The sequence below is a fragment of the Centroberyx affinis genome, unplaced genomic scaffold, assembly GCF_046629955.1.
Source record: "Centroberyx affinis isolate AG114_WGS23_722 - 3 ecotype Tasmania unplaced genomic scaffold, CSIRO-AGI_Caff_v1 ptg005195l_1, whole genome shotgun sequence".
Classification (NCBI taxonomy): Eukaryota; Metazoa; Chordata; class Actinopteri; order Beryciformes; family Berycidae; genus Centroberyx; species Centroberyx affinis.
The window spans coordinates 255,581-270,000 of record NW_027282584.1 but is presented as its reverse complement, the minus strand read 5'-3'; the positions used below and the strand labels follow the sequence as shown (position 1 = coordinate 270,000).

The following is a 14,420-nucleotide window of genomic DNA, read 5'->3' as shown; positions in this document are numbered from 1 at the left end:
ACGCAGATTTTTTGGCAGCTTATGAATACAGCTGTAATCACCCAAGGGAGCCTCAAGTGCTTAAATGGGTCTATCATGAGAGAGAGACAATCAAGCCCCTTTATGTTTCAAGATCAGCTGCAACTTCTGCACATTGTCTGTTATGAATAGACCGATCTCCAATTGAGCCTCTTCACTTTGGAGATTTTTCGATTTTCGATTATACGGCTATTGAAATTAGGATGCGCCGTTTTTTGCTTGGTGGCCCGGTTGCCTTTTCTTGATTGACAGATGAAATTGACACTCGGGTTGCCTCTTATCCCCGAAGCATTTCAAGCCATCACTAATTGCAGATATAGTCCCATCCTTTCTTTTCACTGCGTTTGATTGCATGGGAATATAGCCTCCTATTGCGCACAAGAGGAATGATCGATCATATTTTTTTCCTTCTAATTGCATCAAATTTGTCTTTTGTTGCCAGGGTTTAAATGCAGGAGAAACTGTTATTCGTTGTTTTGGACCGGATATAGTGTGGGTTGGTGCAGAGATGCGTAATGCGCAGAGCAGGCTCCATCTTCTCTCCAAATAGGCAGCGTTCAAGACCCGAAAATGGTGAGTCACAAACATCTGGAAGACTTTGGTTTGCAACCTTATTATTTCTTTGTCTTTCTGTCTGTTTGTGGTTTCGTTGATTTTTAGCTCATTTCATCTTGGTCTCCTCTTACAAAAGTTTTTGCATGCAAGAATAACCTATAGCTGGCTGTGTTAGTGTGCCGTTTACATAGATTTTATCATAAATAGTCCTATTTTTATACCTCTTACATTGTGTAAATCTGGTTATAGGATGTTTGCATTTGTGATTAGGAATGTAGTGGAGGGTAAACCCATAAAAACTCAGTTTTATTTGCGGAATAGAGTTTACCTATAGCCTACATTTTAGGCTTACATGACATTAAGATTGTATGATGGTAAGTAGTTTCAAACTGATGTAGATTGTATAGGGTCGGGTCATAGGCTATAAGGGAAAAAACAAATTAAAGCTTTTCTGTAAATATAATTGATATTTGTTTATATTAGTGGTTGTTCCCCGTCTGGATCTTTTTATTTACCACTACACCACTGGTTATAATTTTCCACAGACTGGTTCTAATAGTCTTTGTCAGTTGCTCTACACTCAAAAATGTAATCAAAACACATTCAAACTGGTACTAGTCTCCTCTCCAGTCTAAATCGGAGGTGAAGAAGGAGTCCGGGGAGTCCAGTCCGTCGGAGGCCGCCTGTCTCTGCTCTCCTCCGGTGGCCTCCGCCAAGAACCAGTGCGCCAGCTGTGGCATGGAAATCCACGACCGATACCTGCTGAAGGTGAGAAATAACGAGTGGAATAAAAAGCATATAAAGACTAAGAGTGTCAAAGAGGGGTAAAATTGTTGCTAAAACCATTTAAATCTATTCACGTGCATCCCTGCATCCCTTATGATCCTCCTGTTTTTGTAATCTAATTTCTCAAAAGTCTTTAATTACTGAAACATTTATCTGAGTCTTAAAACCTTATTTTTCTTGAAACCAGTGAAGAAAAATCTGCAAACGGGGGTGATGTTTTCACCTTTTTCCAATTTAATTCATCTTGCCTCAAGATTTTTCTTTAATCAGTGACATTTTCTTGACACAATGCTAGTTTGGTGATCTGTCTAATTCTGTTTCAGACTCGTATTTCTTATTTCTCTTATTTCGTAATTCTCCAAACAAGTGAAAATGCATTGAAAACAAGTGATACTATCTCACCCCTTTGGCAGATTTTTTTTTCATTTGCTTTAAGGAAAACAAGATTTTAAAGCTCAGTGTTGGACTAAATGACTTCATAGCCTAACGGACATTTTTGCAGCGTAGAATCAATGCACTGATAATTTACTTTATAGGCCTATATAGCCTATATATGGATCTATCAGACCTGCGTTATCCTGTAAGTGTGATCCCTTCCCTGCATCCTCAGGTGAACAACCTGAACTGGCACTTGGGCTGTTTGGAGTGTTCAGTCTGCAGAGCGTCACTGCGCCAGCACAACAGCTGCTACGTTAAAAACAAAGAAATCTACTGCAAACTGGATTATTTCAGGTAAGTTTTGCTGTTTGTTTCATTTTGCCATGCCTTATTCAGTTGCTTTAAACATGACATTAAAAAGCGATCCTTTAAAAACGTTACAAGTCTATATTAATTTTGGATCATTACCTCAAGTTCATCAGTCAATGTCAAATAGGATCTATTCTGCCAAAATGTGCAGGCCTCCATTTTAGTCAACTAAAAAAAAAAACAAATATACAAATTATCCTTTTAACAGAGTACCACGATTTAATTGAATTTTGACTTTTTTTTTTTTTAACCATTGTATCAATCATTTTGTAAAAGCATGTGTCACTATCTCCTTTTGGAACAAAACAAATAATTTCGCGATTACTTAGCCTACAGGTTTATATTAGGCCTATCATGTAATTTATGTTATATGAAATCATTTTAATGATTTCACCTGAAAATAATTTGACCGATGTTTTATTTAAATTGGTTAATTGCCCGAGGTTAAATGCCTTAATTAAGCCAACCACAAAGTCCGGTTTTCAGTTCTAGTTTATTACAGCGTGTTTTAAGATTTTTTTTCTTATAGAAATAAATTGCAGATACACGTGCATGCAAAATAGACTGTATCGTTATAGCCTAATAGCTTCGATTTCAATTCCTTTAAATGTAAATGCTTTTAATTGCATTTGCGGATATTTAAAAACAGGAGTTAAAGATGGAAGAGCAGATCAGACTGAAACACAGTACGATAATCAACTAATGATGAAGGCAAGAAAAAGACAGATAGTAGAGACTAAAGAACAATCACTCTCGTATCGTCCCTATAATATTCCTATAGCGACTGTGTGTCTGTGGTACACAGGAGTGAGTTTAACCTTATGCTTCATTTTTATTTTATCTCGCATTGTATCACAATAATATTCCTGTAATTATGCCTATAGAAAGTTGTAGTTTTGCTGTAGTTTTGAATCCTTGTCAAATTCGTAAAAGGATTACTATCTGTTGTAAACTAAATACTGAAGACGTGTTGAGAGATAGAGAGAGAGAGAGAGAGAGAGAGAGAGAGAGAGAGAGAGATTCGTTAAAACATTATGAGCTAAATGTAAAGCTGATTTTGATCATAGAAGATAAAACAAAATTTCCCTTATTGAAAGGGAAAATGTCCCGACAATGTATTTACCTCTTGTGTCTCTCGAGAGGAGGAGGCACGAGGAGAGGTGTTTATTGATTTTGGGCGCTATCGTTTTTACTATCGCACTTTATATCATCAACATGCCCGTCAGTATGTTACAAATTTGGCTCAAATACACATTTCAACCCTACAACCCTTAAAACCTGCTAATATCAGATGGATTTCTGGGGACAATTGGAGCAGTGACTGATGACTGACACGATATTATTTTGTCAATGTGATAAATTGGACATACGTCACCAAACTATCTTCAACAAGATGGAGGTGCACACCTTAGAGAAAACAGGGTGCTGAAGGCTCTTTGTTGCTCTTTGTTTTCTTGGTGTTTTTGCTTGATCTTTTCTCTCCATTAGATAAAATCTACAAGATGAAATATGGACTCATTTATGTTAAATTATGATAAGTGCCACACCCAATTGCCCATGATTTGGCTTCTCAATTTGGGGGAGGGGGATTAAGTGCATACATGATTTCCCCAACTGTAAAAAAAAAAAAGATCTGCCACACACTTAGTTCTATGCAAATTGCATTTATTAGGCGATGCTTTCCATCCACAAGACCTTCAGCAGAGTATATCACAGCAAAATCTCAGTGTTAATTTTAAGAGGATAAAAATCAATGCTATCCAAGTGTTTCTATAAGTTCACACCCATCAGAGTTAATTTAACACTTTCAAATAGTTTTGAACAGTTGTCCCAGAGCCATATCAGCTCTATGAATGGACAAACAACTCTCCAATCAACACTTGCCAACTCTAAATATTTGCCACTGAAAAATCAACACTTATTAACACCAGAAAATGGAGAGGCCAATTATGGTATGAAAATCTACTCAGCAGATTGATTTATTTCCAACCAACCTTAACCTCCCTGTTTCATTCTACCTCACAGTAGGTTTGGCACCAAGTGCGCCCAGTGCGGGCGTCAGGTGTACGCCAGTGACTGGGTGCGGCGGGCCAGGGGCAGCGTGTACCACCTGGCCTGCTTCGCCTGCTTCTCCTGCAAGAGGCAGCTGTCCACCGGGGAGGAGTTTGGTCTGGTGGAGGGCAGGGTGCTGTGCCGCAGCCACTACGACATCATGCTGGACAACCTCCGCCGGGCCGCCGAGAACGGTAGAGCCATGCAGACACACTCACAAGATGCTGCGTCCAAATGATATTCTGATGGTCTCTGATGATCAAGTTATATAAGCAACAAAATATTCTGGTGACCCTGGAGTGATTATGTAAGAGAGAGAAGTGCTAGAGGTTAAAATATCCACACAGTAAGAAGAATAAAAGCTAAGAAGAGAGGTAGAAAGGATTTTCTTAAAAGAATAGTTCACCCCCAAAATAAAAATGTCATTTGAAACTCCATTGAAGTTGGTGGGACCATCAAACACACAGCGAGTTAGCCCCCATCTCAGCCTCCTACCAAACTGTTTAAGTCAACACTGCCATCGTTTTACAGCTCCACAAAAAAGCATAAAATGTCCATGAAATTTCTCCAAACAGCCTAAACTGCAAGTGTTTTGTAGCCAAACGATTGCACTGTGCGACCAGAGTATTGTCAATGAGGAAAATATAGGAGATAACGGGCTAAATATTGGGTTTTTGGACCCACAGTCTAACAGATTATGCTGTACGAGCTGTTTGGAGAAATATGACTGATATTTTATGCTTTTATTTTGGAGCTGTAAAAAGATGGAACAAGGCTGAGATGGAACACCAGGCATTAAATCGCTGTGTGTTTGGTGGTCCGACCAGCTTCAGTGGAGTTTCGACTGACATGGGGCGTAGATAATGACTGACTTTTCCGTTTTGGGGGTGAAGTACTCCTTTTAGCTTCAACACAAGAGCAAACCCACTCCCAATGTGCTTCCTTACAGGCACAGGACTGACTTTGGAGGGAGCGTTGCCCTCGGATCAGGACTGCCAACCCAAACCAGCCAAGAGGGCACGGACTTCCTTCACCGCAGAGCAACTGCAGGTAGATTCTGCCTCTGAGATGTGTGTATTTGTATTTTGTTTATGTGTGTGTGCATGAGGGCTCAGTGCAGTTTTCTGTTTCATACTATCTGTGTATCATGGTTCGTGTCTGACTGCAGTTTCTCCTTGCAGGTGATGCAGACCCAGTTCGCCCAGGACAACAACCCCGACGCCCAGACTCTACAGAAACTGGCAGAAATGACAGGACTAAGCAGACGAGTCATACAAGTAAGCAGTGATACAACATAACATTATATTATGGAGCAATTTTACAGAGTACTACTATTTATTTAGTACCGTCAGTTTTTATGGAATATATCTTTAATTCATATTTCTAATGCATACATATGGATTTTTGAAGGCTGATACTGATACAAATGTTTTTGGAATGAAGTTGCCGACAGGCTATATTTTGTGGTGACATTCAATAGCTTTGAATGTGACCATTTTTGCACACAAAAAAATCCCCAAAATCCAAAGAATTTCCACCGGAGTTGGGTGGAAAAGCCTCTGAAACAGCATTTAGACACATCATGTGACACTAAAACTCCCCGCTGAAACCCAGACTATAATGAAATTCTTTTAGGTGGGTTAGCAGCTCCTTAAGCTCCTCCCACACCACATTGGAATTTCACTGGTCAGCGAAATAAAATAAAAAACAAAAACACATCCACTAGCTGTGGTGTGCATATCGGAGGAGAACAACATGACAGACCGACCCTAAACCTAATTTTTACAACGCAAGGCAACGCTACAAAATATCTAGTTTCCCTGCTTTCTGTGTGTTCACATCATCTGCGATATTTCCCAGGTTTGGTTTCAGAACTGTCGTGCGCGACACAAAAAGCACCCACCTCAGAACGGTTATTCCCAGAGTGCACCACTGTCCAGAATGCCCCCGTCACTGCCGGACGACCTCCACTACTCACCGTTCAGCAGCCCGGACCGACCGCATCTGCTGGCCCTGCACGGATACCTGGACAGTGAGTGTCATCCTGCTCCTCCTGTTGAATCAGCCTGCCTGTGTCGATGCCATTTTACACATGAGGATAAATCTTTTAAATAAATCTTTAAAAAATTTTTTAGTAGTAGCTTACAAGGAGTCATGAAAAAGGAGAATGGACCACAGTGCTTCCGATACTCCCACATATTTCAGAAACTATTTCACAACGTTTCAACTATAGTAGGTCTTTGTCATCAGGTGGTGTTAGGTCTTCATCTAGATCAGTGGTTCTCAACGTGGGGTCCGGGGACCACCAGGGGTCCTTGAGGGGGTTCCAGGGGGTCCCCAGTAAATTAATGAATTGTTAATTTTACCATTATTTAATTTACAATTAGTTAACACAATTAGAGAATGTAGAGGAATGACTATTTTGATCATAGTTTCACTGTTATCTCTCTACCTATAATATATAGTCATGGAATTCTGGACAAAATCATATCCGACATTAAAAATATTCTCAGATTTGGGTTCAAGAGACAAAATCTCATCAAATGGGGGTCCGTGGCTCTTATGTGGACTAAATTAGGGGTCCTTGATATGAAAAAGGTTGAGAATCACTGATCTAGATAACTGTTGAAGACCTACAGGGTTGAAACATTATGAAACAGTTTCTGAAAATAGGAAACTGTGGGAGCATTGCAAGCAGTGTGCAACAGTCTCCTTTATCATGCAAAATCTTTTATCCTCAATTGGATTATCTCTTCTTTTTTTTTCTTTTAAAGATAATTTTTGCGGCATTTTGGGCCTTTATTTGACAGTATAAAGTAGAGAAAGACAGGAGGAAAAACTGGGAGAGAGAGGGGGATGACATGTGACAAAGGTCCTGCGTGGGAATCAAACCCGGGACGTTGCGGTTACATGGTGTGTGCCTTAGAGCCACTGAGCCACCAGGACGCCCCTGGGTGATCTTTTTACACATGTAGGATCTTCTAAAAAACCTCTCAAGTGATCCTAGTGGCTTTTGGTTTAAGCCATCATTTGGGTGCTCCGAGAGTCTTCCTCCCTCAACGAGAGCGTTTTGTTGCATGGAATCAAAATCAGTGCTAGAATGACTATTAAAACTCATATTATCTGTCTTGTCTTCTGCATGCAGGTCATCCCTTCTCAGTTCTCGCTGCCCCGAGCCACTTGGCCCATCCGTCCATCTCCTTACCGCAGCTTCCCATCAGCCGCTGACCTCCTGTGTCTCGTTTTCCTCGTCGCCACTCCGATATTGTGACAGATCCTCGGGACGTACTGTCAGTAATCCGCTCCGTTTGGGAGTCTAATCATCGGACGGGACCTCAGCGATTTGTGTTCAAACACTTGGATTCGTAATTGAGAGACTGCAGAGCTAACTTGTGTTTTGAAGACACCGGACCATGGTGATTTGGAGAAACGTCCCACCTCCATGCCAGCATGGGAGTTATTTTTGGATAAGGAAGAGAAGAAGACCACTCATTCATTCAAGTATTTTTTTTTTACTTTTTAATGGGACACAAAACATTTCATCAGGTCTGGATTTTTTCCTTTTGTTTACCCACCCATACAAGGTATTTTAATGCCTCCAATATGAGCTTTCAAAAAAAGAGGAATGTTGTAGCAGTATGTAAACCTCAACATTTTTTTTCTGTATTGGTGATGAGCACATTTGCAGCTTTACTGTCGTTTGTTGTTGTATTGTTGTCAGAAAATGGAAACTCCTTTATTTATTCAGAACTAAACTTCACAAAAAGCACTTTTAAATGTGTCTTGAAATGGAATAATTCAGTGATTGTACATTGTAAATACTGCTACGGTTTAATAAAATGTATCAGAATGGTTATGAACAATTTTAGCGTTGAAATAATTTGGGATCAGAGTGAATCAGTTTATTGTTGAAATATTTTAGAGGGGAGTCAGGCTGTATAGTCATGACTGAATAATCACAATTTTACTCGTGCAGAGAGAAAGGGAGAGAGCATGTTTCTGTGTGTGTGTGTGTGTGTGTGTGTAGAAAATGTCACAAGCACACACACATTCTGAGATAGAGCATGTGAGAGAGAGAGAGAGAGAGAGATGTGTGGATACTCACACACCACCATTGGAAGCACATTATATCAGCACTTTATTTTGACACTCACAGCTGGTGACTCTACAGGTCAGCAGTCAGAGTACCTCTGATAACCTGTTATAGAGAGCAATATTCACAATAAACCTACAGGTTGTGTCCAATTTACTCTCTGTACTTAATGGGAAACGTGATCAATCCAGCAGCGAAAGCCATTATAAGCATTTTCGCTCAGTGCCTGGCTATTGATTTGGCAGTTTGTTGGCTTTTTTGAGGCCTTTTAACGCAGATTATCTGCAGTTGTTACATTGATTGGCAGCACTCAAGCTGCTGTCGTGGCGGTGAAGGCAAGAATGAAGTCAAAGGGATAATTTTGGTTTAGAGAATTTCTGCATATCTGGTTTTCCAACACTTGGATCAATGCGCCTTTTTACCGCAGAAGTAAATTCTCTCAGTGTGCCACTCCCATTCACTCCTAATTTCACACTCCCATTCACGTTCACATTCTCAACAGAGCAACTTATACAGTAAAACAAGTGCAATGGCAAGTTTTGGCAACAGCAAAATTGCAAAGATAAACCAACTCAGAACGTGTTGATGTTTTATTTTTTCAACCACTGTGTTGTAAGATTTAAAATACTCATGCACTCGATGCTTTCCAGCCAAATGACCTCTACACATCAGGGAGAAATTATCACAAAATCTATCATCATGCCATCATGATCAAGCTGCTTTGTGAGCAGAAAGGCAGTGGACCTATAGGCTGGTCTCAGGCCAGTGTTTGTTGCTTTGCCAAAAATCGTTAAAGTAAGAGCAGTTATGAGAGGAATCCTCCAAATAGTCATCTGTTTAGGATTTAGGGAAAAAGCCTTACTTTGAGGTTGCTGGTTATGTATTTTTTTTTTTTTTAAAGTATGATTTGTTTTGAATGAGTTTCACAGGCCCTCTGGGATTGAAGCTTGTTTGTTCTACGAAGAACAACGTAAACCTTCATTTCAAGTGAAAATGTGGAGAGAGTGGGGTTACAGTTGGAGTCAAACAGTTTTCCGGTGACAGCAGCGTTTCCCCTGGTGCTGTAGAGGAGCAGGAATGTTCGAAACACGGCTGTTTGACCCGCCGCTGCCTTCACACAGACAGCACTACAACTACAGCAACTACTGCAGATAAAAACACACAATGGTTCCCTTATATCGCACAGAGATTTAATTAAAGATGCCCAAGCTTTGACTGGGCCAGGTGTGTGTGTGTGTGTGTGTGTGTGTCCCTGTGTGTGTGTGTCTTTGTCTGCATATTTGTCTTTGTGTACATTTATGTGTGTCTTGTGTGTGTGTGTGTGTGTGTGTGTGTGTGTGTGTGTGTGTGTGTGTGTGTCTTTCTGTGAGAAAGAGAGTATGTGTGTGTGTGTGTGTCCGTGTCTTCGTATATTTTTGTGTGCATGTATCTTTGTCTCTGAGTGTGTGTGTTACTGTAATGTGTGTGTTGATGTGTGTGTACATGTGTGTGTGTTCCTGTGTCTTTGTATGTGTGTGTATCGGTGACTCTGTGTGTGTGTGTGTGTGTCTTTAAGTGAGAAAGAGAGTGTGTGTGTGTGTGTGTGTGTGTGTGTGTGTGTACGTCCATGTCTTTGTATATTTTCGTGTGCATGTATCTTTGTCTTTGAGTGTGTGTATTAATGTGTTACTGTAATGTATGTGTGTACGTGTGTGTGTTCCTGTGTCTTTGTATGTGTGTGTATTTGTGACTTTGTGTGTGTGTGTGTCCCTTCGTCTTTGCATGTGTGTGTATTTCTATCTGTGACTGTGTGTGTGTGTGTGTGTGTGTGTGTGTGTGTCTTTCTCTTTGCAAGTGTATGTATATGTGTGTATGTCTAGGCCTGTCTGTCTTTATTTTTTGTGTGCATGTATCTGTGTCTCTGTGCATGTGTATGTGTGTGTGTGTGTGTGTGTGTGTACGGGAAAAGGATCAGAATACCAACTGATGACCTAAAGGAAGACCAACATAAGTAATCCATACTGAAGCCTGTTAGTATGAACCTATTTCCTACACTTCACCAACACCTTTACATCAAATTGTGTTAATTCCAACTGTGTTGTAATCAATAACTTTCCAATCAATCAAACCCAGGCAGAAAAACTCATGCAGCAAGACACAAGACCCTCCCTGTGAAACGTGAGAACAAAAGCTGTCTTCCTGCCGCATCAAGCTGAGCTGAGTGATGATTATCAAGCTGACACATTTCGGGCCACCTGCCAACACAACACCATAAAACGCAGATTTCTTCCCCATTAAAGTCTCTCTGCGATATGAACGCTTCAAGGCAGCGTTTAGGCATGTCTCTCTCTCCATGCTCAAGCATCTCCGAGCATTTAAGCCGCCCCGTTTTGTCATAATGTCATGCGTCCGCCTCGGTGATTGGCAGCCTCAAGTGGTTGCAGATGAAAGCGGCCCCCCATGCTAATGAATAGGCCCCTGATTGCAGAGCCGCTCGCTCGCTGAATTACAGCGTCGCCTGACTAATGAGCAGATACACTGCAGTGCCCCTCGTCTCTGTACATTCACATTACTGTTCTTCATGCTGATGAGCACTCCTCTGCACAACAGTCAACAAAAACCTCTGTGGAAGATTGCAACGTGAGCCACCTTCATCCTCCTCCACCTCCTCCTCCCGCTCCTCCTCTTCCTCCTCAAGTTTATTTCAGATGCCGCCATATGCTGGCAGGGTCTTCTCATTTTCTTTCTTTTTTTTTTTTTTTGTGCAAGTTACTTTGTTTTTCCCTGCTTCACTTGAGGATATTATCTGACTGAAAGGATGATTCCATACAGAGTATCTAAATGGCTGATGAGCATGATAATATCTCAGTTTCAATTCTTAAGAAAAAGAACTAGCAATCAAAGAATAAATAAAAAGGATCTCACAGTAAAACTAGTCTCCATAGGAATATTACAGGAACATAATGGGGATACCACAGGAGATAAGAAAAACCACAAAGTAGATCACATTAAGGTGACTATAATCTCACGTCTGAGAACCACAGACACGCTCAGTCCCTCTATGAGTATTTTAGGAATATTACAGTGATTTTTCATCAGGAAATGAATACTTTTGACATCTTTTCTTGAGCGCTCAAGCATGTTCTCAAGCAAACAGTTGTGCCATTCGGCTGCAAAATGCAGGGTAAGTGTTCCTCCGCTGACAGCTTGTTATTTTTGGAAACACTATAACCTCATATTTAAAATATACCTCGCAATGTGTTGTCATTCATCAGCAGTTTTGTGACACGAGGCAGAGGAAAACTGGCTATTTGAGGAGATTTTCACAGACCTCCTTATATGCTGCACTGAGGGTGACTGAATTTGCTGTACCACGTCAACAAACAACAGAGCCTGGGTTAACACATGAGTGAACATTTTTAGGTGGGACTTCTTTTATTTAGGCAAAGCTGACCACAATGAATTTACTTTGTGGCTTAGGGTGTTTTGTTTAAATGTGGATATTGCACAGGCCTACCATTTAACCCCAACCATAAAAGCTGTACACAACTCGATGCAGTATCAAGTTTCCAAACAAAGAAAAAAGTTAAAATGAATTTATTTGACTCTGGACCGTGGGTCGGTACATAGTGTGCTATAGAAATTCAGAGAAATAAACAGGGAAACCTTTTCATGTGTAAACTTTGACCCTTACAGTAGCACACGAGCGCAGGAGGAGAGGAGCTGATGAAAAAGCGAGGAAATAGCTGAAACATATGATTCACTTTGCCCAGGCGGACGGCCAACCGCTCACTACGCAAAAATAAACACGGAACTCCGCAGCAGGTTCCCAAAATGTGTTTATTTTGGGTGGACGACAACGGCTTTAGAAATATTACAGCACTTCAGTTTGATTTATAATACGCTGGACCCGGATCCAAATCATTGTCTGAAGCATCTTGAGGCAGCATTGTCTGTCTGCTGTATGTTGTGTAGAGGTGATGATACAAACGCCAATGTTTTGGGAAAATTTGGGGAAGTTTAGGGAAGTTTTTTCTCCCTGGAAACAATGTATCAGTTTGAAATCTAGCCAAGCTTGATCAGAAAACAAGCTTTGCTGGCAGGGTTTCAACATCAACCAATCAGAGACAAGAACATTGGTCAGGTGACCTGTCCTCAGCCCAAAATATTTTCAAAATGGTCCAGCTGCTACTAAATAATAAACACAGCTAGGAAATAATAGCTGTGATTCTTTTTATACAACATTTAATCTAGCAAGCTGTTTGATGCCAGAGCGATACACAAGGCTATAATACACATTATGAAATTCCAGTGGATAAACTTGATAAAATTATTAAATTATTACATTTTCAATAGAAAAGAGGAAGCAAAGATCACAGTGATGACAGCAGCAGTATGTTATTTGATCCATTTTCACTCATACTGTCAAATTTGTCAGTTACCATTGCCAATTGCCTTCATTACCCATTGCCAAGTTGTTCATACTCATTGCTCATTACCGGCAAATGTTGCCCCATATTTGCCCTAAGAAATTGCCTGTGTATCATCAGCTTGAGGCTGGCTCACGGACAGATGGTGGTGCTACAGCATCTGGCAGACTTGGGTTTATTTTGGTGGTGCCCAATTATTTTTTGGTGTACATGACATGGACCTCTCAGATGGTGGAATTGGAGGAAACCCACAGAAGTCTTTTTGAGATACCTGCACTGAAATTACTTCACATATTTTGTCATTTGCACACTTTCTCTTGGTTGTTCAAAGACTTATTATTTGGCCTCTATTGTGTTATTAGTAACCTAGCAAAACATAACATTCACCAATGCAAATTCAGTGAGACAAAGTCACATTTTATTGTATTTGAAAATGACTCCAAGCTATATATAGGCCTAAAAACCATTTTGACCCCCACTAACAGAGAAGCTGCAGAAATAATTAATTTATGTGTATTTATTCAGATTTTGATTTTAATTCCACCCCCTGGTGTAACCATGTGCTAATCTACCTACCTTATTCAATCAATTAAAAAGAAAGAAGAAGACCAGTCTCACGCTCTTGTTTGTCGTATTAAAATGAGCTCAGATCTGACATTGGTCTGGACATTGTCACTACATTTCTGCACTGTATTTTTACATTTTAGGTCAAGCATCAAATCTAACATTTTGTGGCCTAATGGAGCAGTTAAGATGTCAGTATTGGTCATTGGGTTTTAGACATGGTCTCCAAATAATTGACAATTTTTACTTGATCACTGCTTTCCATTATCATGATAAAAACTACAAGATCAAATCTGGTGTCACTTTGGCTGAGGAATGGCACGTGTCCAACCTTGCACCCTTGAAAAGGATTTGACATCTGTGTGTCTTCTTTGGGACAGATATTTGTGTTACTTTTCAATAAGATCATATTGTAAGTTTGGGATTATAAGTAAGGTTCTTTATAATCAAAACTGTGTTATCCACATGTTCATGATCTTTCAGTTTTGCCAGCTACATGACACATATTTGCTGCTCAGTAGCTATATCATAATTGTACTCCAATCAGAACCACAAAATTTTAATTCCAAGCTCACGATATGTTGTGTTAAAATGTATTGTCATTAACATATCTTGTGCTGAAAAATAAAACAAATGTGTGTTGCTCCAAGGAAGACACACACACACAGTGTTAAAAATGACATATCCTTTTAAACTGTGTGTCATACCCAATCGACTGCCATGATTTCATTGCTGTTCCTATCTAGAGAAACTTATAATTAGTGGATCAGGTAATCTTTTGGTTACGATCTCTCCAACAGTAAGGCCACTCTTTCTTTTGTATTTGTTTCTGTGTAAGACGGTCTGGACTGACCCACAGGACCCAGACAACCACAGTGAGGAGACTTTCAGCCTCTTCCTTTAGGTTGTAGCTTCAGGTAAAGACACATAAAATCATACAGATGGAAGCTCTCATTTATCCCCAAGTGCTGTAAACTAATTTCAATATGTCTCGGTCTCATTTATTTTGTTTTAATGTTGAGTTTAATGCTTGAACTTACACTTGAGATTTAACCAGAGATGACAAAATTTGTGTGATAACTTCAAAAGGAGCAGCAGCTTGAATATGTTCAGCCTGTGTGTTTTTATGTCTTTTGTTATTATGTTTTACAGTTTTGTACTGTTTTCTGGTCTTATTTTACCTATTTTACTCTTGT

General features: G+C 40.0%; 1 protein-coding gene across 1 annotated transcript in view; it reads left to right on the top strand.

Annotated features, from left to right (window-relative positions):
- Positions 1 to 7,963, top strand: part of LOC139666921 (LIM/homeobox protein Lhx6-like) — an 8,319-nt gene extending 356 nt beyond the window's left edge. The window contains exons 2-9 of the mRNA XM_071546267.1: positions 461 to 591; positions 1,192 to 1,341; positions 1,970 to 2,091; positions 4,132 to 4,352; positions 5,108 to 5,208; positions 5,340 to 5,435; positions 6,019 to 6,190; positions 7,304 to 7,963. Of these exons, the coding sequence (XP_071402368.1) occupies positions 589 to 591; positions 1,192 to 1,341; positions 1,970 to 2,091; positions 4,132 to 4,352; positions 5,108 to 5,208; positions 5,340 to 5,435; positions 6,019 to 6,190; positions 7,304 to 7,386 (948 nt within the window). The 5' untranslated portion in view covers positions 461 to 588 and the 3' untranslated portion in view covers positions 7,387 to 7,963. The remainder of the gene's footprint in view (positions 1 to 460; positions 592 to 1,191; positions 1,342 to 1,969; positions 2,092 to 4,131; positions 4,353 to 5,107; positions 5,209 to 5,339; positions 5,436 to 6,018; positions 6,191 to 7,303) is intronic.
- Positions 7,964 to 14,420: the final 6,457 nt, after the last annotated feature.